The sequence below is a fragment of the Microplitis mediator genome, chromosome 10 (assembly GCF_029852145.1).
Source record: "Microplitis mediator isolate UGA2020A chromosome 10, iyMicMedi2.1, whole genome shotgun sequence".
Classification (NCBI taxonomy): domain Eukaryota; kingdom Metazoa; phylum Arthropoda; class Insecta; order Hymenoptera; family Braconidae; genus Microplitis; species Microplitis mediator.
Genome location: NC_079978.1, coordinates 6064059 through 6091712, shown reverse-complemented (window position 1 = coordinate 6091712; position 27654 = coordinate 6064059). Strand labels below are relative to the sequence as shown.

At 33.4% G+C, this 27654-nt stretch overlaps 3 protein-coding genes across 9 annotated transcripts in view; 1 reads left to right on the top strand and 2 right to left on the bottom strand.

The window, feature by feature from the left end:
• Positions 1 to 27654, bottom strand: part of LOC130676640 (uncharacterized) — a 149362-nt gene that overhangs the window by 101849 nt on the left and 19859 nt on the right. For 2 of the 7 annotated variants that reach the window (XR_008991462.1, XR_008991464.1), the window contains exons 1-2: positions 6214 to 6316; positions 6060 to 6080 (exon numbers count right to left, since the gene is read on the bottom strand). The exons of 2 other annotated variants lie outside the window; for them this stretch is intronic. The gene's annotated coding sequence lies outside the window, so the exon portion shown is untranslated. 3 more of the 7 variants (XR_008991463.1, XM_057482996.1, XM_057482999.1) reach the window with 2 other exon arrangements.
• Positions 5243 to 27654, top strand: part of LOC130676634 (uncharacterized) — an 83700-nt gene continuing 61288 nt past the window's right edge. Inside the window, exons 1-2 of the mRNA XM_057482985.1 lie at positions 5243 to 5377; positions 11103 to 12005. Coding sequence (XP_057338968.1) covers positions 11910 to 12005 — 96 coding nt within the window. The 5' untranslated portion in view covers positions 5243 to 5377; positions 11103 to 11909. The remainder of the gene's footprint in view (positions 5378 to 11102; positions 12006 to 27654) is intronic.
• LOC130676639 (uncharacterized) lies at positions 20316 to 21420 on the bottom strand. Its single transcript, XM_057482989.1, has 2 exons — positions 21041 to 21420; positions 20316 to 20969 (listed from the first exon to the last, which is right to left on the bottom strand). Exons 1-2 carry the CDS (start codon positions 21203 to 21205, stop codon positions 20490 to 20492), a joined length of 645 nt encoding a protein of 214 aa, XP_057338972.1. The 5' UTR covers positions 21206 to 21420; the 3' UTR covers positions 20316 to 20489.

The following is a 27654-nucleotide window of genomic DNA, read 5'->3' as shown; positions in this document are numbered from 1 at the left end:
AATAAATTCAATCCATTTGGTGGCAACTTCTTTGGAAAATAAAAAAATCCGTGGGTTCAAGATTTGGTCAGCCAACCAACGTCTTTCAATACCGCTACCGAAAAACAACAGCTTGCATTCCAAAAGTTGTGCCACTTTTTTATTGGGTCAGGGAGTTTTTAATTGTGAAGAAAAAAATAATGGACATCCATCAAGAATTATCTGATTTGGGCATTCTTGCGAGACGTTACACTCTCGCGAACGAAGACAGCTGTGATCACACCGGAAATATGGTCGAAGAAAATGAACACCCGAGTTATAATAGACTATTTTAATCAAGACACCTTACTTGGAAATTCTAAACAAGTAAAACATTATTCTACAAAGTAAACATTCTGCGGCAATTCGAAGGCCAAGTACAACAAGAACTACACTATTGCATCGTCTTGCTACTTTATTACTTCATCTGGAATCAACATCTTCGTTCTACAATAATCTGGTAACATAAATATCTAGATAAACTTTATCTCCATATTAAATTTACGAAATAAGTTTCATCATTTCCGGGCTTACATTAAAACGAAATTAGACATCGGTGATCAAAGCGGTTTTTATTTTTTATTATTATTATTTTATTTTATTTTATTTTTGGTTAATTTTTGTTTTATTATTATTAATTTTCAGTTCCTTTTTTTTAAGTTTTAATTTTATTTTTTTATCCAAAAAAAAATACTAAACAAAAAATCCAAAAAAAAAAAAAAAGAAAAGTAAGGAAACAAAAAAGGCGAAAGAGCATAACATCAGAATTTAAAATCTTAAAATACAAGTGGCTTGGAAATTTTATTCCGAGACACTGAAGTTTGAGAAATAATATGTAAATAAGAAGTATCGTAACATTATGCCGGTTGTTGATAAATTTTTAATGTTTATTTAGATCTTAAGTTTTTTTTTTTTTTTTATTATTATTTATTTTCAACAAAAGAAAAGATAAAGTTATTGTTATTTAGTTTAGTAAACAGAAAATCATTGATTTATGCCCGCACGAGTTGCGAGATCTACAGAATGCGCATCACGTCTTATGAAAATGTGATAAAAAAACTTAACACATTTTTACGAGATATTTTGTGCTATCTCACAATTCGTGCGTTCCCATAATTCACGTTAAATTATTTTTAATTTGTTGTTATGTTTTATTTTTTTTTTATTATTATTATTATTTCATACATTTGTTGTTAATTACTCCGTTCATTCGTAAAATGGCGTGTTGTTCCTTAGTCTTATTTTTTCGTTATTCCGCGTTAATAAACGAGACGTCGAAAGATAAACAGAGTTCTCAAACAAAATTCCTTTAATCACTTCGGACTCCATAAAAAAAAATATAAAGTCCAGAATTAAATGCTGCGGGCAGCTAAATCCGTTCCCTAAATATTGACAGTGGAACAAATTTTTTCAGTAAATAAATTTAAAAACTCGAAATTTCAATTCGGACGAGTTATTTGCCGTTAAATGCAACTCTATATCTTTCGCGTCACGTTTCATAAATCCTTTTTATTTTATTTCATTACTATTATTATTATTATTATTATTATTATTATTATTATTATTTTACGCGATGCCGCGAAGAGGACAAACCCCGGTGAAAAAGTTATGATACTTGAAGTCGAAACCTTAAAATTTTTTGAGGACCGAAACTTCAACGTGAACAAACTTAGATAAGTTTTAAATTTAGTTTTATAAATCTCGGTTTAGTTAAACGCGTGTAATTAGGCTTTTAGTTTTTCGTGTTCGTGTGTTTAAATGAATAAATATTTGCGTTAATATAATAATAATTATCGCGACTAAATATACTCAAGTGTTCGTGCGTTTTTTTCGTGTGTTTTTATTTTTTTCGATTTATATTTAATTTTTTCGCGTTTTATTTTTGAACATACGTTCAAAATAATCCACTGTTTTCCAGCCTTATGTCATTAGTACGGTATAACGGTCTAGAGGCCAGCTTATTTAAATATATATATAATCGCTTCAAATTCGTGTGTCCTATATATAATCTATTTCATATTTAGTTTTTAATTCGATCGTGAAAAGTAATGAAGTTCGCTTGTTATTTTTAATTGTTAATTTTTTTTCTTTTTAATCATTATCATTTTTTTTTTTTTACGTTCTATTAAGTTTCGTGTTTAATTATTACTCGATTAACATTTTCTTCGTTCGTTTAATCAATTAAGTTGACATTGTTCTGTTTTGATTACATTCCAATTGTTTTCTCGCGTTTTTCATTTTTATTATTATTATTTTTTTTTTTTCATCAATTGCGGACGATCTGTTATTCCGTTTTATTTTAAATTAATGCTGGTTGGTTAAATTCGTTACGTTTTCAATAAATAAAAAAAAATATATTATTAATTAAGTTTTTGATTTTCGTTATCCGTCACTTGATCGGTCAGTTTTTAAGTTTTCTATTATTTTCTATTCCGTGGCATTTTTTTTTTTTTGAGGTTTAAGTTTTTATTGAATATATTTTTTTTCAACCACGACTTTTGTCCCAGCGTGTCTACGTTACCATCACGGAAAAAAAAATTGTAGTTGCTACAACGACAGCTGTAGTTGAGGTAACTACAAGTTGGAGTAAAGAAATGCCAACTCCAACTTGGAATAACCTCAACCACACGTGTAGTAAAATCAGTACTATTTATGTAGTACCCTTTACCACATATGGAGTACTCGCTACTACCCTTGAAAAAAAAAAAATTTTCGTTCATAACAAATTTTGATCTGAATTTCATGACGAAACTCAGATCGTGACACAAATATGACTCATCATGAATTTACTCCAACTTTTCGTCTAGTAAATCAGTATCAATTATAAAATTAATTTAATGTGTCTTTGAATTGGATTTGGGATGACTTCGATAGAAACTTGCCTGAGTTTTTACTGAATTAATCCTTTTGTCAAATTTATCAATTCGGAAATTACCAATAAACTTTTTCTATCAAGTACTTGATTTACGTAAATTAGTTTCGATTGTAAAATTAATTTAGTGAATGACTTTTTCTGGTAGAAATTTTTCGGTATTGTCTCTGAAAAACTCAGTTCTAAAGTTCTAAAGAATTTTCCAAAGTTCCAAAGACTTTTTCTGAGTTTTTCAGAGAAAAGTCCGAAACATTTCCACCAGAGTTCGGATCACTTGGAGTAAAATTTGACTGAGTCATAATCTCGTCGTGATTAAAGTATTTGAAACAAATTCATTACGAAAGTATATTGGTGTCGAGATCTGAGTTTCGAAATGAAATTTAGATCTAAATTCATTATAAATAAAAATTGTATTACACGGGTACAAATGTTTTACTACAATATTGGGGTTAGATGAACCACCATTTTTTTCCGTGATTTGATTGTTAAAAAAAAACTGTTTCTGTTATATTGTTACTGTTAAGTTAAAATTGTTAACCGTTAACTGTTAATCTAAAGTTGAATTATCTGTTATCGTTATCGTTTTCATTATCTGTTATATTTTTCTATTTTCCCTATTCCGTTTGTTTTATTAAGTTTTAATTACATTTGTTACTGAATAGCTGAAATTAATTAAATTCATCTCAAATTCCGTTTGAAATTTGTCAAATTTCGGTACACTCTAAATTCATGGTATAAATTAACACTCAAACGCAGTTATAAACTCATAATTGATCGACGAAATAATTTACCCGTCAAAAATAATAAAACTTTGTAATAACGTAAATAGAAACATAATTACGTTAATAATAAACTGGAAAATTGGACAAAAATTTAATTAAATCAACGTCATAATACGTTTGTTGTTCAAAATAGACGATGGAAATCAATATTATTTTATCATGTTGTTATTGTTATCTCGGCTATCGTTTGTTTTATTATTATTACTATTATTATTATTTTATATAATTGATGGTTATTAAATTTGAAACCGTTTTGTTGATAATTTGTTATTGAAATCCCCGTTTATTGTTGAAATATCTGTTAATTGTTAAGTTGCAGTTACCTTTGTTACCTCAGGCACTAAAAAATATGTATATCAATATTTAGTTCCACTAAAAACCAGCCTGTATTAATTAAACAAAATATTAAATAACAAAATTGGTAATTAAAATTTTCCGGCGTATAAAACTGTAATGGATGTACGAGAATCGATAATTATTGAAAACTGTTATCGTTATTGTTATTGTTATTGTCTTTGTTATCACCGATAATTTAGATCCTCGTACATCCAACTCAAAAAAAATTTTGAATTGTAATCGACAGAATGCTAATGTTTAAATTTAAAAAATAATATTAAGAAAATCAGCTCACCGCAAGTGCCTTTTTTTTAGTTAAGTCTTCATACTTTTCACGGTGAATTAATCATATATAATAATTATGACGTAGGATTATCGATAGATAAGATTTTAGAATAGACAAGCTATTTTACATTGAGTGAACACCGCGTGTATTTTATTAAAAAATAAATAAATAAAAAAAATTTATAAAAATCAATTTGTGTTTTGTTTATCCTCTGATAACTTCTGTACCGATTCCCATCCACGCAAGCTTGCGCTCTGACGTTTTCAGCCGCTGGTAAGCTCGATGTTTCCAACTTTTAATAAAAAGGAAACTTCCGTCCGCAAAAGATAGTCCATTCAAAAATCATCATTTTCAGAGACTGAAAAAAAAAATTTCTGCTTTTCATGAGCTGCAGTGTCCAGTATTCGTAATGCAGTTCACGGCGGAGTATCATCGGAACCTTGATCTTGGAAAAAAATTCGCATCGCACAAATGACATTTTCCAGTGACTAGAAATAAATTTTTCGACTCAAAATTCCACTCAAAATTCCACTCAAACTTCAGCTTCTTAATTTAGATTTAAATCAGTTGATTTTCATAATTCGAACTCTTGTTACTCAGCATAAAAAAATAATTTAACATATTTTTGAATGGAAGCCTTGTGTTTAAAAAAAATTTAAGTGCCTTCAAGTATGTACTTAAAGTAAAAAAAACAAAAAAAAAACTAGAACTTAACAAGAGGAAATAATATACAATAGTTTTAGTTGTTAAAGATCTTAGTGTGTCGTTGAACAAAGTAAACATTCACGGCCTACACTCGCCTAGACCTTCACCGTCTATCGTATCAGTTTAACGAATAGAAATAACAACATCTACGATAAATCTATACATACATACATATATATATACATACATTCATACATACATACATACATATATCCATACAGACCTATATATGTATATATCTACACCTATGTATGTTTCAAAGTTTGACTATAGTTGTAGGATCCGAAGTAAGTATAGGAGAAGTAGGAAAGCCGTCGACTGAACGAAAGACTAACAGTCCTCGTCCCACTACTAAAGTTCACTGTGTCAGCGAAACCGGTAAGATATCTAGTTTCCTTTATATCTTACATTATACTACTTACTAACACACTCCCACTATTTTCGCGAGACTTGAGACGCGAGAACACGTCCAATTTGTCATACCCGAGCGTGAATAACCATTTCGGAGTATTTCTGATCGTCTCTTCGCCCACAAATTTAATATAATGTGTAATGCGCTTATGTGATTTTACTTTTTTGTTATTTTATTGTATTTAACGCTCCTCCTCAAACGCTTAAACATTATTTATTGCATTAAATAAAAACCGGGTATTACATAATTACTCGAGACTTGAGACATAAAAGTGAAGGTTGATACCATCTCCGGCGGTTTAAAAAAACATTAACGGTATTTGCTCTTCGTGGCCTTGATAAATAAAGTAAAACAGGAAATTTGATCATAAATAAAACATTATTTTTGTGATTATAAAATATCAATAATTAATAGTTAAATTATAATAAAATATTTGAGCTGAATTTGTAAATTTAAATTATCTCGTGTCATTTATTACAATATGTTGTTTTTAAAATCTCTTATCTGACATATGAAATTTTAGTTGATGCATACGTCCATAGCAAAACAGTTTCATTTTTCAAGAATTGCTATTTCCATTATTATAACATGACATGTATCTCTTTTTGGTCGTGCAAATTTTATGTTCGTAAACAATGATATGCTTACCTAATATGTTTTTATTATTCTCTACACATCAGAAAAACGACATTTAATATTCATTGTTTTAAAACCGGAACACAACCAATGACATATGTAATAAAAAGTAATATAAAATACATGTTAATAATAAAGACAAGCCGTTAATTTAAAATAAAATTACCACTGAGAATAAAGTTATCAGCGAGTTATAAATTGATTATTAAAGTTCCGCGGCTAATCGCCACGTCCTTGTTTCACTGCACACTCACGTGCTTATGAGTACTTGAAATGCAATTAGAGCGGTATCACATTCTCTCTCTCTCTCTTTCTCTATTCCTGCTCTATCGCATTTGCCTACAGGCGGTTTTTAAAGGAACAGAATAATCGTTTTTATTTCAAGTTTTCCTGTTTGATTTTTCGCAGCGCATGCAGGAACAAAAATGTTAAAACAAAAAACCGGTTTATTCATCGTTAAATAGACGGTGACAGATAAGGAGATTAGAGGAGATCGGGGTAAGACAAAATTTATAAGCAAGTAATTAATCCTTGTAGTTTATTGAGCAAATACAATTTATTTTGAATAAATCTGTCATAATTTTTCCATTTTCTTGAATATTTCAAGTGGCTCATTTTACCTCAAGGACTCCGTATCACTTTAAAACTCATAATAATTATAAAATATATAAGACGTTTTCCAGAAAATTTCTGAAGTGCCGCGGATACTTCGTATCGTTATAAATTTTTGAGTATACGTGGAATGAATATTACAAAATTTCGACGATGCAATTTAAAAATTTTTTTTAAATGTATAGAGCTTCTCTTTGTGCCTCAGTCTCCTCTATTTATCATTGAATTATAAATATAAAAGCATCATATATGAAACCGCATTACCACGCTTATGAATCGGTAAAACAATTGCGACCACAAGTGGAAGCACTAATTATAAACTGAATTTCCAGATGCTTTATCCAATTATCGCAGTTTTCATTCTTTTTCTTATTATCATGATAATTATTTTTTATTTTGAAACGATAATGCTTTTATTTCGCCGACGATCGAAACGAAATTAACGACAAGGCAAGATCGTAAGGACAGAATTATCCAAGTCGTAAATCACGGCAGAAGTTCGCCTCCGAGCGTTTTAATTTCCGTTAATAATTTACCCACACCCGCAACTGTGCGGTAGTGCCTTCCTTTACCTCGTTGGCCTCAAAAAAGGAAACAAAAATTTAAAAAGGAAGAAAAGAGTTTATATATCGGCAGATCTTTTATAGCCGAGGTTTACTCTATATTTTATTGGACAAAACCAATCGGCTTACCGTTAAAGACGCCTCGCTGACCCACAGACACAGACTCTTATATATTAAAAGACTTTTATTATCTTAAGTGTCTCTTACGTGCAGAGCTTTTTGATATTTTCCTTTATTTACTTTTTATTTCATCGCTTCCATTACTTCAATCTACCGTACAATAATTTTTTATTAATAATTACTCTATCGAAAAATTTAAAAACCTGACCCTGTGGGCCAGCCCTACACTGTGAAAAATTCCCAATATGCGCAGACTACACGATTGTGGTCTTTGCGCAAACGTTTACTATATAGTAAAATTTATTGGGAATTTTTCACAGTGTAAGACTTCACGCTATTTTTGAGCTCTTCAAGCTCGAGAATAGTAATGTCACACCTTCCATTACGGAAATTCAAGTAATAAACAATAACAAAAAAAAGAAAATGATGCTCTCTAAACATGAATAAGTGAAATAAGTGAATATTCACTGATTCTGAGTGCCAACCGAACCACTTTTTGAAATAAGTGGTTCGGTTTGCACTTGGAATTGGTGAATATTCACTTATTTCACTTATTCATGTTTAGAGAGTGTAAATCGTCGTTTTTTTTATTCTATATCAGCAATATCTTCAGAAATAATGAACCAACTTTGACGTTCAAAGAGACATTTGACGCAGTTTTTTGGTCTCTAACGTTCAAAAAAAACTTTCATCAACCAGCTCAACGATTTAGATTTTATTAGAAAAACAAACACTTTTTTGAAATTCTTTCGACAACGATTTTTTTTTTAAACAAATGAACCGATTTTGATCAAAACATTAAAAGTTATCCGAAAAAACCATTTTTGAAAAAATTTTATTTTTGGAATATCTCCGAATATACTGTACCGATTATGCTCAATTTCTCACAAATTATTGGAATTAATGCGAAGCTTCGAACGCCACCTCGAAAAGTCAAATTGGTTCATTCGTTCAAAAGTTACAGAATATTTACATACATACATACATGTACATAGACTCGGACATCATCTTGAAAATAGTCAGACTAGCTTCCTAGGACCTCAAATCGTAGAGATCTGTTGAAAACGGTTTTCGAAAATCGGACCGTTTTTTTTTAAATTTACAATTTTCTTAGCGGGATATTAAAAATTCAAATCACGAATTGTGAAGCAAAAGATCCAAGAGCCGACAGCCGAAAGCTCTGAAATTCATGACATCCGTCTCTAGGCATCGAGTTAAATGTAACGAGCGTAGTGTTGTTTAATCGAGGTGAATGTCGGCCATTCCACTCAACTGTGCTGAGCTCCGGTATTCTATGCTACTCAGTAACTCAGAAGAGCGACAACAGCCTGAGTAGAGGATCGCGTCAGATACAGAGTAGAGTAGCTGATGTCCCTTCGTACTGCGTTGGACGAGTAATTACGTCGTTGGAGTACCAATCAGTGTAACATGAGCAACGTTTACGCTCTCTTCTATACAATATACACTAATATACAGTACAGACAACTGCTGGAAAATCTACCAGTAAGCCCCCAGCTATAACGCTGCTGGGACAAAGCTTTAATTTATTTTACCGCCATCGCAAAGCTCCTTTGCATTTTCAATAAAATTTTCTGCTCCCTCAAGCTCTTGCTCGACTCAACTTTTCGTTGACCACTATCACGATATTATATACAAACTCACTTACCACATACATGCATACATATATATGGACACGTCTTGATGTAATACATTTATATTTATATCCTATTTTTATTATATTGTCTCGAAAAAATATTATTGGTTTTATTTACTCAGGGTCTTTTTGCAATAAATCGATAGGAAACACTTACTTGAATTTTTATTCAGATCTAGTCTCCTCTCTCTTGTACGTATTTGTGTCTCACGATCTGGATACATATATATTATATATTACGTTTTTACAGTGTTTTTGTTGGTATATATAATAATAACGGCGTTTGCCGTGGGTCGATGCCTCTGATTGAATTTATTGATTCTCACTAGAGACACAATAATAATTCGTCTGTTGATACAATTGATTGGGGGATATTAATAATAAACTAAAAAGAAAAATATTTATTTACGCAAACAATAATCAACATTTTTATTTAAAAACATTTATTTCATAATATCAAGCAATTATATAACAGCATATTTTGTAATTAAATTTTTTATCGTAATGAAATTTTAATTTACATTTTTTATTGACGAATAACGGGTTGTAATTAATAATAATAATACACTGTAAAAAATTTTCGGAGTGAACGCAAATTAAATCCGGAGTAAAATTCACTCCGAAGGGGAGTGAATGTGAATTAAAATAAAATCCAAATCAATCCGCTGAAAAAACAAGCTCCTTATTTACCTCGTATTCGAAGTGATTTTTTGTAAAAACTCTGAAACTCCGAGTGACAGAGTGAATTCAGATTTGTAATTACTCCAAATTCACTCCCGATTTTTTACGATGTAATGATAATTGAATAATATTTGTGATCGAAGTAATGACAGCTTTACTAATCAGTTTAATTGACAAAATGTTTTTTAAAATTTATAGGGAAGAGGGGGACAAAGTAGGCCCCTTGAGGAAAATAATTATCATTAATTTTTTTTACGCGTTTACTTCTTTTCAGACCCTTGATACTAATTTTCACTCATTCATTATCACAATTTTTTTTTATTTTCCCTCCCCAGTGAATCAGCTCGAATATTTAAGACATTTTAATAATTTTGTTATAGAATTTTTAAGATTTTCTAGACAGTTTAAGATTTTTCGATAAAGGGTAGAGGGGGGGCAAAGTGGGCCCCTTAAGGAAAATAATTATAATACCATTAATTTTTTTTACGCGTTTACTTCTTTTTAGACCTTTGATACTAATTTTCACTCCATTATGCTGCGTCCACTAAAATTGAAAAATCGAAAATTAGAGGCAAAGTGGGCCTTCCAAAAAATTTCGGATTTAATATTTTTTATTCTTTACACGTGTGATAATTGCAAATTACTATAAAACAATTGTATTTTAATAATATAAAAAATCATTTTAATAGTCTGCTGCGATATAACTTCAAAACGTAATTTTATTATCTTTAACTTTCTTAATAAATTATATTTAATCAACAGTTTTGATGGGCTATTTTAGCCCTTGTTACATAAGAAATTTCAATAAGCTTATTATCCGTCCGAATTTATTGACGTATCGAAAATTTTGAGGGACCCACTCTGCCCCCTCCTTCCCTACTACATATGAATTAATAATGTTAAATCTGATGAGCCCAGCAAGTATACTCGGGGCGAAACCATATTTATCATATTAACATCTTTGGGAATTGGATTCTGTTCAATTAATCGATAGTATTACAGTACGCATAGAAAATAATGCAATTTAGCATTATTAATCCACATGTAATCACTCATACTACTCTCTAAAAATGAATTAGTGAAATGAGTGAATATTCACAAATTCTGAGTGCCAATTGAACCACTTTTTGGAATTAATGGTTCGATTTGCATTTTGAATTAGTGAATATTCACTTATTTCACTAATTCACGTTTAGAGAGTACTGATTCACAGTGAATTTCACTAATTCATTTTAAGAGAGTAGTATAAATTATAAAAAATATTCTGTCAATTAAACAGATCAGTAAAGCCGTAATTCCTTCAATCACAAATATAAAAAAGTCTGATCGCTAAGTAGATTCACCATCAAAAATAATAATAATAATAATAATAAAATGAATATTATATAACATTACTTAATATTTGCATTATTAAATTTGTTTCAGTGTAAAATGACACTGGCTTAGTGATGAGATACGAAGCAGGCAAAATGAAATTTATAAATGACAGTGTGTCTAATGTCTGAGCGATGGAATACGGGGACGTGATCGATCAGCTGATTACACACGTATTAACGTGTCAGTGCAGTAACATTAATATAAGTGCAAAACGTAAAGTGACTGCAGTGTGATGACAAGCAAGTCCTTGCAATAGACATATATAATAACAATAAATTATAATTAATAAATTTATAAATAAATAGAAACGGGTATGCAATAACACAATTGGATAATTGTCTTGAGGTAAATAACGAGACATAAGTACTTGTAATTGTAGAATTGTTTGGACATCGCGTTGACGTCGACGTGGATGCTCGCGTCGCCGGTGGTTGCCGTACAAGATCGTCGTCGTCGCCGGGGGGCTGGGGGCGGCGGGGGATTCGGAGTTTAGTATTGCGCGAGCCGCGGCCGAGAGCGGTCCTCGAGCTCTTCTCTACGATTCTACACATCACTACGTTTAGTTTGTTACATAGTAAATACACTTACTCGCGTGTTAAACTTTTACTACAAATACTACCACTAATACTGATACTCGTTTCAATAGATGCCGGCAAAACGTGCGCGCGATAATAATATTTACCGTTCCCACAAGTGTTTAGATATAAGGAAGCTCTAGGACTGAGAGAAAAGAAAAGAGAAAAAAAAAACGTGTTCGACTAAAAACAAATATACATATATATGAAGTCATAGAAAGTAAATAATAATAATAAATAAAAGTGTGTGAAGGCTGTAAGTGAACAAGAGCCAAGAAAAATGACCGCAAGAGAAGTCACCCTCGTCGGCGGGTCTCCTTGGGGTTTTCGAATGCACGGCGGCCGTGACCTGCATCAACCTCTTCGAGTATCCAGAGTAAGTTTCAACCCATGCTACATCTAAACATACTCTAATTTTTTTTCAGGTATAATTTTTAACAACAAATCTCTTCGCTTTAAATTAATTAATTAATTCTAATTAAAATGTTTTTTCGCTGTCTGCCAATGGGTCACATATTGCGGACGAACGTTTTGTTACAAATGTACTCATAAGGACGAATTAATACGTGACAATAATCAATGAATAGGTGATTAATTACCATTGAAACACGCGGAGGGAAAATCCCTCCGGAGGCGACACTTTACCCGTGGATAGATATTATACGAAACGATCCATCACCGCGATGATCGATGAGTGTTACTCTGAATGGGAGAGGTTAGAGGTGGAGTACGTGATGGAGGTGATATGGAGGCAGTTGGGCTGCCTCTGTATGCACCAGACTAGGGCCCTAGACTAGTGTGCATGTCCCAGTAATGCAAGTTGGAATATGGCTCGTGCGATATGCTAACGCCGGATCGTTACGATGACGTTTTCCAACGGAGATTACGCACGCCTGTGCTTCTATATACCCAGTGTGTGGTACCTAACGGTTATGCAAACGAGCCGTTTAAAGAAGATAGCCTGATGCTGTAGCACACCGACGAGACCTAGTCCGGACCAAACTAAAAAGATTAAAATTTAAATCGAGTTAAACAGTCGACTCAACTTTTGCGCCGGCACGTCTTTCAATAAAGACTACTGTATATTATGTTTATGTTTTTTTTTAATTCATTCAAGGTCGGATGGCGTAACTGCTCGACTCGCTAATTACGTCGTATGTTTATTTTTATTTAATCCGCTGGGTGATTTTTTCTGAGTTGATGTCATTCATTAACCAGCAGCATCTTGTTTTGTCTTGAGAGTAATTGTCTGACAAATTGATCTTAATAGTGATAATAGCCACGCACCCACTACCGGAAATCGGCGTGAAGAAGGATAACAAGTAGACAATAAAATAAAAGTAGCGAATTTTTTTAAAATAATTTTTTTATCCATGGATTATTTTATTTTTTGTTGCGTAATGAGTGACATCATCCGGGACTTAATGACATTTAATTATGTTATCTGTGAATGATTGAATGATTCGTGTCATTGATACAGACTTTTATTTTTCTTTTTATTTTATAATTATAATTATTATTTTAATTTTTTATTGAGTTTAAATTTATTTAGTTTTATCTTATCGGTAGATAAATTTTTAAAAAGACGACCACAGATCCTCTTCACGTGATTAATATGTGTAAGCGGTTAGTGTGCGGTGACACACATGGCCAAGATCTACACGGTCTTAAAAAACTGTAATTACATAAAAGTAATTCTGGAAAAAAAAAAAAAAATAAAAAAACTAAAAAAGGAATTAATTAAAAAATTAACGATGTTAAAATAAGGCGTTACATATTTTTTAAAAGTTATGGTTTATTTTCATGCATAAAAAAATTAAGTGCTGGTAAATTTGATACTTTAATCTAAGGTATTTTCATAGCAACAAAATATGTTGCTTTTGATATTAATTTATAAATATTTTATCACCATCAATTAACCTCATTTTTATATTTTATATTTCGTAAGATATTTATGTCCTCTATTTCTATTTCTATGGTTTAATTTGTATGCCAGTCTAAAAAATTAATTAAGTGAGATTAAATTTTTAATTATTTTTTTATCATCCTAAATTTAACCAACTTTTATTCCGTCGTGAAAACCAAATATAAATATAAATATAAATAAACTAAATATAAAAACAGGTATATGATATAATAATTAAAACATAAAAGTAAGAGGAAAAAATTAATAGACAATAAGTGAAGAGAAAAAGTATTTCATAACTCCCGCCAAAGCTTTGTATTCCCGGCATCAGAAGTCCAGCTTCAAAAACTCTATATAAAATCAGTTAAAAATAATAAGCGTAAAAAGAGCGTAGAAATGAAAAGTGTTGAAATATTTTATTCACTAAAAAAAAGTTTAAAAAAGTAAAAAAAAATGATTGCCTACGATGAAATTTTATCAGCGCCAGAAGGCTCTATACACAAACAGTTATATCACACATCTGCACGCTATCATGAAAGACCGCTGAGCTCGGTTAGATGAGTTTCAGTGACATTTTGTTGAGGTTATTATTTTTATTATTTTTTTCTATTCTCTCTTTTTACTCGTACCTGTGTCGCCATTTATTGCCCACGAGCTCACAGCTTTTTCGACGAGTTCACCGAGCAACCTACCAGCTTCTGTTCATCCTGCACCCTACACACGTTACACCCGCATGTACACACGCCCATATGCAACTAAATCCACACATCCACATGTCTATAAATATATAGAGCCATAGTTTATATACATGTAGAGATGACTTAGAGCTCTGAACTCCGAAGCGAATCCTCAACTCCGCAATCGCCGCAAGCTAAAGACCCGAGTACAAAGAGGGCTTTCACGCAACACACACGATTTATCACGTGAATGCCTGCCACTGTATCGTCCCCAGTCTCCAGGGAAAGATACTTTTCTTGGTGTTAGTAATGACCGACGGACGGTCTCATTTTCCGTGACATCACCGAGCCAAAAAGCCTCAAACTTTTCTTTATCCACAAATATCCTTTGATCCCTTGCTCTGCTAAATGACATGTCGATTATATTTTGTACTGAATCTCCTTCCAATACAATCTATTGTTATTTTTAAAAATAAGTTGAATTTTCCCTGGAAATTTTCATTCCGACCCACGACTTTGACTGTTTAATATTTCAATAAATACGCGTCAATTAAAAGTTTTATGAAATTGTAAAATTAATTGAACCGGTGAGTTGGTGAATATTTAGTGATTTTATAAACAACTTGGTCGGAAAGTCGATAATTCAGTGAATATTTTCCGAGTTAATGAATTAGTTATTTGAGACAAGTTTGACAATGTCTTAATTTGTGCTGGTGTTATTAATAAATAATGAAACCGGTGATTGGATGGTATAGTATTATTGGGTGTGGGGTTTAGTCTCTAACAGAACGCGTGCAGCTCTATTCAGTTCGCTGGGAATAATTGAAAGCACCGAAGTTTGTTAACGATGGTAGCAAAATTCCAATTGCATGGACAACAATCCTAGTGAGTGCACATGCACTCACCCTTTGGCTGTGCTGGTATCGCACTAAAGGTACATTTATATAGCTCATACAGAGAGGGGGAACTAGTTTGGATTCAGACTACGGTAAATGAATTGTAGCAAGTTGAATTTGTTGTAAACTGAAAGTGATTCTCAGTTTAGATTTATGCTGAAAATAATTCCGTTATGTCCTGCCAGAATATTATTACTCAATAACAGTTTACGGAGTATATTAATTTTTGAATACCAAAATCTATAACCGAGAATGTCAGGAAATCAATTTTCAATTATTTCCATTCATGGGTAGCGTAAAAAATTTACATTTTATCACTCTTTCAACAGTTTAGCATCGCCAACCAGGCTTTTATTTTTTTTCATTCAAATTGCTCTTGTCCATTGATTCACATATTCAATTTTAATCATTTTTTATATTTGATAAAAAAATTTTTTTAATTTTTAGTCCATTGAATTTGATACTGCGTAAAATAATAAATGAAAAGTGCACATTTAAAAATGCTGAGAAATCGATACTGTACCTGAAGCTATTATTTTACACAAGTCGAATCGACTGGACTGCCCAGCTTCTGTATTTAATGGCCAGCAAATTTTTTTTTTTTCCCTTTTGTTATTTTTTATTTTTTATAAGAGCAAACAAAATAAAAATATAACAACAGACACGTACTTCCTTGACTCGTTTTCAATATTTAATTGAAATACGAGTGGTCCATTTTCTATCTCCGTTAAAATCGCATAAAATCCTATCGCTAAAAAATGTGTGCATATATGAATGCAAATATTACTTTTCAAATTTAATAAAATTTTAAACCGGCCAAGTCAAATATAAATATAAATATAAATATAAATATAGACAGATTGTTGTGCAAACTCTATGTATTCTCAACTGCTGTTTACTTCGTGCAATGGTAATGCCCGGTAGTGCTCTCGTCCGCAACCGGAATCCGGCAAATACATATTCTGCTTACTGGAGTTGACGAGATGTGTGTGTAGCTAGAGAAACCGCATAAAGAGGATGAGAACATCAATAAATATATGTTTCCAATAAATATACATGTATTCAATTTAATGTATATATCTATATATGAATAAATGAAAATTCTATTGACATTGTAACTGGCAATGGGTAGCTGGTAGTTTTAGTAATAACTGGTAACTATTTAACGTGGAATCATTGCCCTGCAAACTACTAAAACTTATTTGCTGGAAGAACAAATATGTAAACATGGTATGGAGAGCAATATAATAGAGGGAGAAGACTTGACTAGATTTACATAGATGGAACGGCGTACATCTGCACTGGGCACTGGTGTAACGGATATTTCAAATCACGCAGAGTCACGTACGTGTTTAAGACTTTCCTTCGAATGATAAGTCTTGGAAACTGGGGATGAACATGGGACGGAATCGATCGAGTATAAAGAGGGAGTTTATGAAAAAATAATATCGTAAAAAAGGAAAATATTCAGAAATAATGGTCTTAAAAGGATGAGATCGAAATGGGCAACGTCTTTGCACTCTCAATACATATTTTAGTCGCATGCGCATATTGTTTATAATAAATAGGGGACAAAATGTTGGGGATTTTTAATACACTGTGGAGAGAGCGGTGTTAAAAATGGATTCAATTTAACTTCTGTTAAAATGAAATAGCACCAGTGTAGGCGGCGTAATTTGGCGGTGTTAAATTGGTGTAACGGCGGAGTAATCGCAGTGTAAAAGCGGGGTAAACTGCGTCCGCTCAGAGTATTAACTTTTGGAAGCTTATAAAATACAAAAAATGTCAATTTTTTATTAAAAATAATAAAAAATATTATTTTCACCACACACACACGCACATACACACATGCACACATATTACATAGTAAAATATTTTAACTGCGAAATTTTTTTAACACCGGTAAAGAATATTTACGCCGGCAGCAGCAGCTTTATTTTTACACCACTTTTAGTGTCGAAATTTAACACTTACACCGCTTGGACTTATCCCGGTCATTTTTTATAGTGTATGGACTACGCCGTAAAAAAACCGGGAGTGAATTCAGAGTGATTGCGGATTTTATTTGAATCCGAATTCACTCAATCCCTCAAAATTCCGGAGTTTAAAGAAATGTCACTCTACATATGGAGTAAATAGAGAGTTTGTTTTTCCAGGGAAGTGATTTCGGAGTGATCTGGATTTTATTTAAATCCGCATTCATTCTGTTTCGGAGTTTTAATATCAAAATAAACTCTCCTTCGGAGTAAATTTAACTCCGGGGGATTAAATAAATAAACAGTCATCTGCTCCGCATTTACTCCGCAAATTTTTCCCAGTGTAGTAATAAACACTTAAATAATTACGTTCTTGTTTAGACTTACGAATTTGGTATTAATATTAAGTTAAAAGAATATCAAGTAAAAAAGTCGATAACTGGCCTATCGCATAATCTGTTGAGTTAAAACATATTTCCTCGTGTGGTTAAAGTTGCATGCGAACCAAGCATTATAAATGACCACTAATACATTTTTCTTAACAAAAACTATATTTTAATAATCGCGTGAGATTGTAATAAAGCCACGTATTTATGCTACGCGATAGATGATTAGACACCTTGAGATTTTTATTTACGATGTCACGGGAATAAAAATATAATTAATTTATTCACGGAATATTTTATTTACTTTCTCCTTCATCATTATTATTATATATTAAATTATTATTATTTATGTTTAATCAGAGTATTATTACAGCGTAATTTTGTTGACAATCTGCCAAGTGTTTAAATGAAGCTGTATAATTAAATGATCCAGCAATAATCCACTCCTCTATCAGCTTTCAAATCTTAACGATTCATTTTTACGATCTCAACGAGGCGTGATACGGTTGGTTACATAACCCATTGTAATGGTGGGTCTAGGTCGCTAATCACTTGATCAGTTTGTCGAGCTAAAGGTCGCATTTGAATTAAAGTCGAGGTGTTTTTTATTCTTACCTTTACCTTTACCTCAACCTCTGCATCGACTTCTGCTCCTGCTTCTACACTCAACACTCAACTCCACACACTCAGCAAAACATTAGCTCGTGCTACCGTTCGTTCCCAGTCCTATCGATATGAAATTCGAGATAAGCCTTAACTTTTAAACAGAATGTTTAAAACATGACTGTTCTAAACTGCGTGATGGAGAAAATTCACCAACAAATTCTTATTATTTCATTTCTTTGTTTACCTTTTTTCGTTCTTTGTTATGTAGATTGCGGGGACATACATCAGTGGAAAAGGGTGTAGTCGGAAAAAGTACGCTCGGTGCGATGCACTCTAACCTCTGTTCATATCTTCACGTTTTTTATGTTTATTTTCCATTTCATTTTTTAAAGTTATTTATGACGTTTTAAAAAAATCCACCCTTCGGATAACGAGTCAGGAATTTAAACATTTAAACATGTTTTCCGTTTTATCTTTTTGTTAGTGCATTTACTTTTATTTTTTTTTGTTTCGTTTTAAGCGCATGTTGTTGAACTCGAAATCGCTGTTACACAATCCGCTTACTGTCGTTAATACTTATATTAGTTGATGACGATGCATCACGTAATGCGTATGATGCATACGAAAATAAACCTCACACAGCGGAAACAACCAAAGTGACAGAGCGAAAATTTATTTAAAATGTAAACGTTGGCCAACTTTTGATGCTTATAAATAACAATCAAGTGTGACGTTTATTTCAAAATCCACCTCACTGACTTGTTACTTAAATATTAATAAATAAATACCTTAAATATTATGCGCTTAAATTAATTAATAAATTAATAAATTGACGGACCGCGAAATTTTATAATTAAAAAACTTTTGTCAGAATCAGTAGAGCATAAATTAATTATTAATATTTTTATCAAACAAAAAGTTTAAAGCAACGGGTCTGTTAATTTATAAAAATTGAACAAACTCAAGCCGGTTTATTTGCTGAGTCCACAAACTGATTGCATACTTGCTGTTTCTTAAAACTTTTAAATGTTTTAGTCCAAGGATCTGCGACTAGTGGTCTTTTGATACTTTTTAGCCGACGAATGCATATACTGCAACAGCTAATAACAAACTCCTGTGTAGCGAAGCAATTGACCAGGTCGTAAATGCTCGGAGCAGTACCAGACTCGAATGCAGGACGAATCGATCGATTGTAGTGTGTATAAACTGAAAGCTCGCGTGCGAATGTCCATGTCATTGAGTCTTCAATAAAGACTTCCACTGCGCTATTAGTTCCCTTTTACATCCAGACAATTGGACTTTGATTACCTTTCAATTGTTTGCCAGCTTTGTTTTTTATTTTCCCGCGTTATCCTTTGACTACTGAATTAATTAACTTTTATTATTTATTTAATTAACTTTACGCTTCACTACTTCTATCTCTGTAATATATTGTGTGTATTAAATCAAACTAGAACCAGAGCTAGAGCTAAAGCTTCAACCAGATGCAGATGCGGAAGTAGAGGCAGAGGTATAAATATGAAAATTTAAAGGAAGCCTGTGGTCCGATTACACTGGCGATTATTCTCCAATGCCGAGGCTCATTAAACCGAGAGGACATGCGGGCTTTGTAACGTCATCATAAGCTCGCGTAAAGGCCCAAGTGTGTGTCGAGATTTCGCTTCTGTTACTGCTGATACTCTGTATGACCTACATGTAACAATAACAATAATAATAATGATAACAGTGATAGTGGTAGTTGTAGGTGTGTAAATGTAGAACTGCAGAATGTATGTGAGTGTCAATGAGGCGTGCGGGTGTCGTCGTCACGTCCCCGTGAACTCGTTCTTCACGGTCCTTGATATTTCCTATTGCATTCTTGTCTCTCGACTTTCTCGTGTGTTTCTTCAGTCTCTTGAGAGCTGCTGGTGTGCACTACACTACACTACACACCGGATGATAAATGGTAAATTGCCTTTTCCAACTAACTATTATCGATCGCTAAACAGTAAACGCCGTTTATTTTACCCGTTGCTACTGAGTACTCGTTTAAACAACCAATAAGACTAACATAAACACTCACACATATACTTATACTTGCACTCACACTAATACTGCTACTGAGACTGAGACTGAGAAATAGTGACTTACATTACATTAGCTGATGACTTTTAAGTTATATTGAGTTTAGTTTAACTAGCCGGCATTTGTTGCCGTTTAAAATATCTTGACAAATTGCTGGTTAATTGCTTTTCGCTTATTACAATGGACTAACGATTTTATGAGACAGTAATAATATTTTATTGAACAATTAATTTAACAGTTGGGTGATAATGAAGATAGTTCAAATGTAATAATGGTAATGATAATAATAATAATAGTGGAAGTATGCTAAGGTGATGGGGAGAGGATTTAATGGGTAATGGAAAAATGACTAATTGATGTAGCTGCGTCTAAAGTCTTCGCCTTCCCAATACTCCATTGAATCAATAGAAGACACCCCAGATGCACGGTAGTCCGGATTTTTGTAGTAATCGGATAGATCGTAAGACTTTAATGACCGTGCAAATCTTGTTCGCTTGACGGATCTACGTCCGGTGGATTTTCTGCTGGGTTTTCTTTTACGACGAGAAGAATCCTTGGATTTGCTGCTGATGTTTTCTCGCTTTGTTTTATCGGTATTTCGGGATTTAAAACGATGCCCACGATCTTCGAACACTTGGGATTTTCTGGTAGCTCCGGCATCTCCGGGGTTGCTGTCACCATCACCGTCGCTATCGCCCTCGCTATCGCCAGTGTGATCGTGATTGGCGCGTGATAAATTTATACGAGGTTTTTCTCCCGGTAGAAAATACCGACCGCGTTTACGATCCATTATACCATATTCTACCCCACGTTTCAGAGCCGCCAGAACCTAATTTAATTTTTGTTATTAATATTTTAATAATAGTTTAAAATTAATTTAATTTTATGTGTAATAATTACTTGGCGTTTTGTGGCTGGATGTTCAACGGTATCCGAAATATATTCCATAATATTAGCAACTGTACTGCCGTTTTCGTCCCTCAGATTTCTCATTGCATTCATCACAAGATTAACATTCCGAGCCGGCCGCGATATTTTTCTTCCACTGCGATTATTAATTCCCATTTTATATATTTTTATTATTATTTTATATTTTACTCAAAACTTCAACGATATTTTTTTTTTCATAGACTGAAATTTATTAATTAATAATTTAATATTTTATTAATTTTTTACTGATAATTTACACGGCTTTTATGTCAGCTGTCATTTTTCATCGGTCTGAACTGCGCGTAACAAAAGCGATCCCATCACTCAGTCTCTTGTTCTCGCACACTAACGATCAAAATAAAATAAAATAGTTTGCACACATATATATGTATATATTTGTAGTTTCATTTAATACTCGGTTATTTTCACTGACCCGTCGGGCTTTTAATAACAAAAAAACTATTTTAATTGACAACTCAACAAACTATTTTTATTTCAATAAATTTATATTTTTATCACATTTAGATTTCACTTCACGTTAAAATGAAAAACAGAATTACTATTTATAAAGTTTTAAAAAAATATAATATAATTATTTCCCAATAAAAATTTATTCCAAAAATATATTTGCACAATATTCTCGAACAGAGGAATTTTTTAATAACTTTTCAAGCTCGAATACCTCGGAAAATTTCAGGACTGGCCTAAGGGGTTAATTTTTTTTTTTAATTTTTAAATTTTTTCCCTTAAGAATTTTTTGTATTCGAGTATCTATTTATACAATCCGCGGCATGTGTACGTGACCCTGATATTTGCCATCTCTTTTTTCAGTGATAAGGATAAGGATAAGTTTTATTTTTACTAGATAAAATATATATAAAATATATACACAAGACATTGCAATAAATTTTAAATTAGCGTGAGTAAAGATTATTAAACTATACAGCAGTTAAAATAAATTTTCGAAAGTTTTTCTAATTAAATGATTGCTCATAGTTGAATGAATATAACCCGGGTCAAAAAAATGACTTGATTTTGGCGTAATTTCAAAAATTGAAAATAAAACAAGTCAAGTTTACGTTCTTTTTTTAATAAATGAAAAACATGTTTTAAGATATGAAAACACATTTGGTTTTGACTTGATTTTGACTTAGTTGTCATACTTACACTGTAAAAAATTTTTGGACCCGATGTAGTGTAAATGTCTCGGTGTAAAAATTTTGGTGTGAAAATTACACCAAATTCGGTGTTAAATTTAGGCGGTGTGAATTTAAAATTTTTACACTACCAAACGTGTAAATTTATAATTCATGATAATTTTGCGTTAAAAAGAAAAATTTCAACACAGTTGAAAAATTTGTGTTAAATTTAACACAAATCACATGTCCCAAACGGTCCACTCAATTTTTTTTTTTAAATTTTTGAGATCAGACAACACATTAAACTTTAGTTAAATTTACACTTAATGGTGTCAAATAATTTACACAAAATATTTAACCATTGAATTTTTATACAAAAAATTTTCAACTGTGTATCTAAATAAAATTAATGTCGTTTTTAATTAAATACATAGTCAAAAATATTTAATGATCGTTTGTTGCTCGTTAATTAAAATTACGAGTAACACGGAATGGTGTAAAAAAGTAGATTACACCGTAGAAAAATTACACGGATGGAAAATTTCACACTACACGGCTGTGTAAAGTTCTCTGGGTCCATTTTTACACCGAAATTTTTTACAGTCTAGTACCGATTTACGCAAACTAAGTCAAATTAAAGTCACATTGTCTTGGATTTGACTTAAATTTTGAAGTTAAATCCAAGTCAAAAAAATCAGAATCGAGTTATTTTTTGACCTGGAAAAGTCCGGTAATGAGGCCAATGAAAAAATTGATCTATTTTGACCTTTCCCCAGATATGTTATATAGCAACATAATAATGTTGTTGATAATAATAAGATATCTAAGTATTTAGTTATCAAAATTAGCAATTTACCATCTCACGTCCCAGACTGAAACTCCGTAACTGTTAGCGCACACGCGATATCAGTAAATTCCAGTCGAATACCCATCGAGGATCGGCGATGGCGTTGGCGGCCGAGTAGCCGAGTAGTCGAGCACAAGAGTATTTCGCTCACGGGTAAAGCTCTCGAATATCCTGGGGATTACGTCCGGAGAACGTGATCATGAGACAATGGGGCATAGAGATAATGTGCACTGACTATCCCTCTCTTTATCTCTTTCTCTCTCGCTCTCTTTCATCGCGGCTTCGATGAGGTCAGAAATTCAGTGTTGTCAAGCGTCATTATCCGCCAGTCTCATGACTTCCGATTTAGATACCGATCTTTCTTGATCGGACGGCTTTGTTTCTGTTTCATTCCACTCCAGCAGCCACTCCAGGATCTCTTATAAAAAATAAAACCGAAACTACTTTGTCAAATGAAATAAAAAAAGAGAGCAAACAAGTTGACTAAAAAGAGTGTAAGAAGAAAAATAAAAAGAACAAGTGAGAAACTTTCTATGGGAACCAACGATAAGGTAGTAGTTTAATCCATCTTTCATTCGCTCATTCTGTCATCCACGTAAGAAGCCCGGCATCTGATGAGCTAAAAATTGTGTGCCCAAGCGACTTGGATGCTCTCACCCCACCAGCAACACCATCATCATTTCTTCCTGTACTGGAGCCAAGTTAAACTTTCATCCTCCTGGGTGGCATCAAATTATATCTGGTAGAATTTCACGGGGACGTCTACGCTATTCCTCTCTTCGTATACACATATAGATATGCCGGGTTCTACTCCTGCTATAACGAGGACTATAACCAGCAGCTCCTCTTATAACCTCTCCTCCTCATCCTCATCATGTATAACCCGTAACGTTGACGGGAGGGTTAACGCTGTTAATTATGCGACACTCATCCCCAAAGCACTTGCCGAGCGATGTACCGTGATACACGTTCAGATTCCTGCTCCGAGTTATACTTCAGCTCTTGCTCCTGTTACTGAATGTATATCTAATGCCGGAGAGTGTGTGTGTGGGTGTGGGTGAGTGTGTTCTCTGTTGGCATTTAATTCCATATTGAAATTTCAACGGCAGGACGTGGACGCAGGCTACCGAAAATTCCATGCGACCAGTCAACTGCTGCTAGCCCCGGTATGTACAACTGGGACACCTCAATTCGCGTGCCACGATTACAGTGGATCCCCGAGAGACGATGGTGCGTGAAAATGCGTAATGCCACTGAATAGACAATTACATTGTGTGGATAATGAAGATCACTTTGGTTTAATAATCCCATGCACTCACTGGTGCTTGCCAGCATGTTACTCGGGAACAATGTAAATATTTGTATCGCGTATGGTAATTTTAGCTTAGTTTTGAGTATATTTGATTTATGTGCAGTTCACAATGGGGAGGAGAAGAGGGGAAGAGGGGAAAGGGGATTATTGAAAGCCAGATATGGGATATAGGATAAAGGATATAGGATATGACATACAGGAGGAATAAAAAATAATTAATTTGGATGGAAAGAAGCGTAAACGTAAAGCCAATTAGTGTGCATACGGCGGACCAGTCAATCGCGATAAAATCCCACAAATTGTCGTATTTTATTTTTGGTTGGTTTTATATTCCAAAAGCCAGAATTAAAATTCCCGCGGATGTATAACTGTATCGTGTGTGTAGATAGAGGCTTGGGTACATACGGACGGGTATCTTGGCGTTGTTGATGCCTTTTTTTATCTCCGGGTACTCAATATTCCACAGGACACGGGAGAGAACAATGAATGCGCGTGATCCCCGAACGAATCAATCCCGTGAGCCGGTGTGACGGTGGAGTAAACCGGCGGCCACGGTGTATTCGCGCATATGTGCTCCCGAGTCGCTTGCAGATAAATCCCCGAGGAATTCCAATAGCCAGCAGGTCCCCGGTGCGCGATTAAAACTGCGGTTACTCACAAGTTACTTTCACAGAAAATCCTTTTCAATAAAAAATAATACATACTAGATAAATAAAATATTTAAATAATAATGTATACAAATAAATATCAATGCAACTATCGAATGTTTGTTTTACATTCAGATGCAATTATTTACGAATATTTAATTTATTTACGACACATTGCTTTGCTAAAAATATAAATCTAAATACATTTAGTATTGTAATGTAACAAAAAATGTGCATAATTAAATAGGGAATCGTTTCACTCGATGCAAATATATTGAAATTTTTTCCATGGGCATGAGATGAAGAATTAGACTTTCAAAATACAGTTTACGTGGCCAAAGTGCACTTATCTCGGCATAAAAAAAAAAAATGCACAAAGTAAAAGAGTTAGGATAGAGTGACGGACAAAAATAAAAATAATGATAGTGATAATAAAAGGAACGGAGAAGATGAGTCGAGCTGAGGCGGGGGTGATGCATTATCATCACTATTTACATAGAAAATAAAATATCAAGGGCATGGGTATGCAAATTTCTGTAACGGTACTGAGTCTATTTTGGGGCAAGATATTAAATGCTAATGATTGAGTTGATACGACAGTGAGGACAAGGCGAAATGTGTGTTCAAGTTGGAATAGGTTGCAAAACTCCACAACCGTCACGACGCTACTTGCAACTAATATTGCTGGCAGAGGTGTATATCTGGCTGCGGTCCAACTCGTACGCGGTGCGACCATGAAAGAGCTGGTCAAACGCAGACGGAATTTAATAAAGGTTCTTTTTACTGCACTTCAAAGTGGACGCGTGTAACGAGCTAGACGAGCCACAAGATCGCCATGAAAATGCTACAGGACTTTGAGAAAAAATATATTAAATTAAATATTCAAAATAAATATTATACAATTTTAAATTGTAAAAGTGTTATTGCGTTTCTCTTAAAACTTCTCGGTTCTCGGTGATCGAGCGTAAAAACCGGCCAAGCCGAAAAAAATTTTAAAATGAGGACTCGTGAAAATATTGAAAAGTATGACCGGGAGTTTTTTTTATCCTGAGCTTAAATCTCTATCACTGCATGAAAACATACGAGTGAAGTATTTTTTCAAAGACTGTAATATTTTTCATTTTCACTATTTTAACATTTACATTTTATTTCACTGCGGAAATAAAACTTTCAGCAATTAAGTCTTTTTCCACGACTTAATAATTTTCAGTTTTTAGTACTCAGTTTCATAAAAATCGTAAAAAAATAAAAACCCTCATAATTACCAGCAAGAAATTCATCTATTTTACGGAAACTCTTGAGTTTGTTTAATTACTCTATTGTCGTGACGTATCAATGCAAGACGATATGCGTAAACTATAATCTCCGACACAATATAGGTATTATACCGCGAACGAGCGAAAGGGAGCAGTGAGCAGCAGAGCAGGAGGGAAAGGAGACCCGGTCTCGGAGATCGGAGAGTGGAATAGTATCAAATATAATGCAAATATATAACCATACCCAACAAGGTCACGAAACAATCGACGATAATATGGGATATGGAACAATAAACTGGTTAGAGTGAGCATGGACACAATAATATCCAGGGGGAAAGCAATAGAATTCGAGGCCAACAAATGTTTACTTGGGATTTATGAGCAAGTCGTCAAAGGATTATTGACGTAATTGATGGACCGTAGGATATTAAGCGACGCTCACCGACGTAGGTTCATTGGCGGGCGAGTTTAAGCCTCTACCTCTACTCTATGCTACTTCAGCCTCAACTCACTCAGCTCAGCCTTAGCATCCACACCGTATACTATATTCGTCCTCATATCCACTCGTGTTTCTACCCGTTCTATTCATCTAATCGTGTAGTCTGCATTCCGTGTCGACTACCGACGCCTACCATACGAGTCAGAGTTTCTGCAAGTATCATGTACATATAGTGTAGCTTAGTAGTGTAGGTACAGCGTAGAGGGTCAAAGGCAGCGCAGAGAATAACGAGTTACTGCGGGCTCATTCGGCTGACTGGTCATACGCCGAGTCGGGTACTCGATGAGTCATGCGACAAGAGGACAAGAGCTAGCTGGTCGAGCTATTCCTGCATATGAGCTCTCTATATCATATCACCAAGTGTTACGGTCTTAACTTAGCCTCTTTACTTCCATCAATTCTGTAGCTCTTGTGTGTTGGTCTCCCTTTTATTGCTCCCGAGATCACTTACGCCCGCATAAAGCTGCTGCATCATCACACAACACCCGTAACTAATACTAACACTAATACTGATACTACTACTCAGATATATGTAGTTATAGTTTAGTTTAATGTGTAAGTGGACGGTACAGACGTGAACTCTCTTTCAAGAAGGGATCGAGGATCAGAAGGAGAAAGAAAGAGAAAAACATTTATGTTTAACCCACTGGAGGACATAGACAACCGCCGCGACAGCACGGGAACTATTCACTCCAGAGCCCAGTACTTGAAAGTTTCGTTATTGCAATTTATAATATTTTGTTTTAACAATTAAATCCTCGGAGAGAAAGGAACTAAGGGGCTCGGACATTAAGCGTTATTAATAATCCATGTTAAAGTGTATTTAATTAATATAATATTCAGGTAAAACGGAGGAAAGTTTTGCTGAGTTGTGAAAAGAGCAA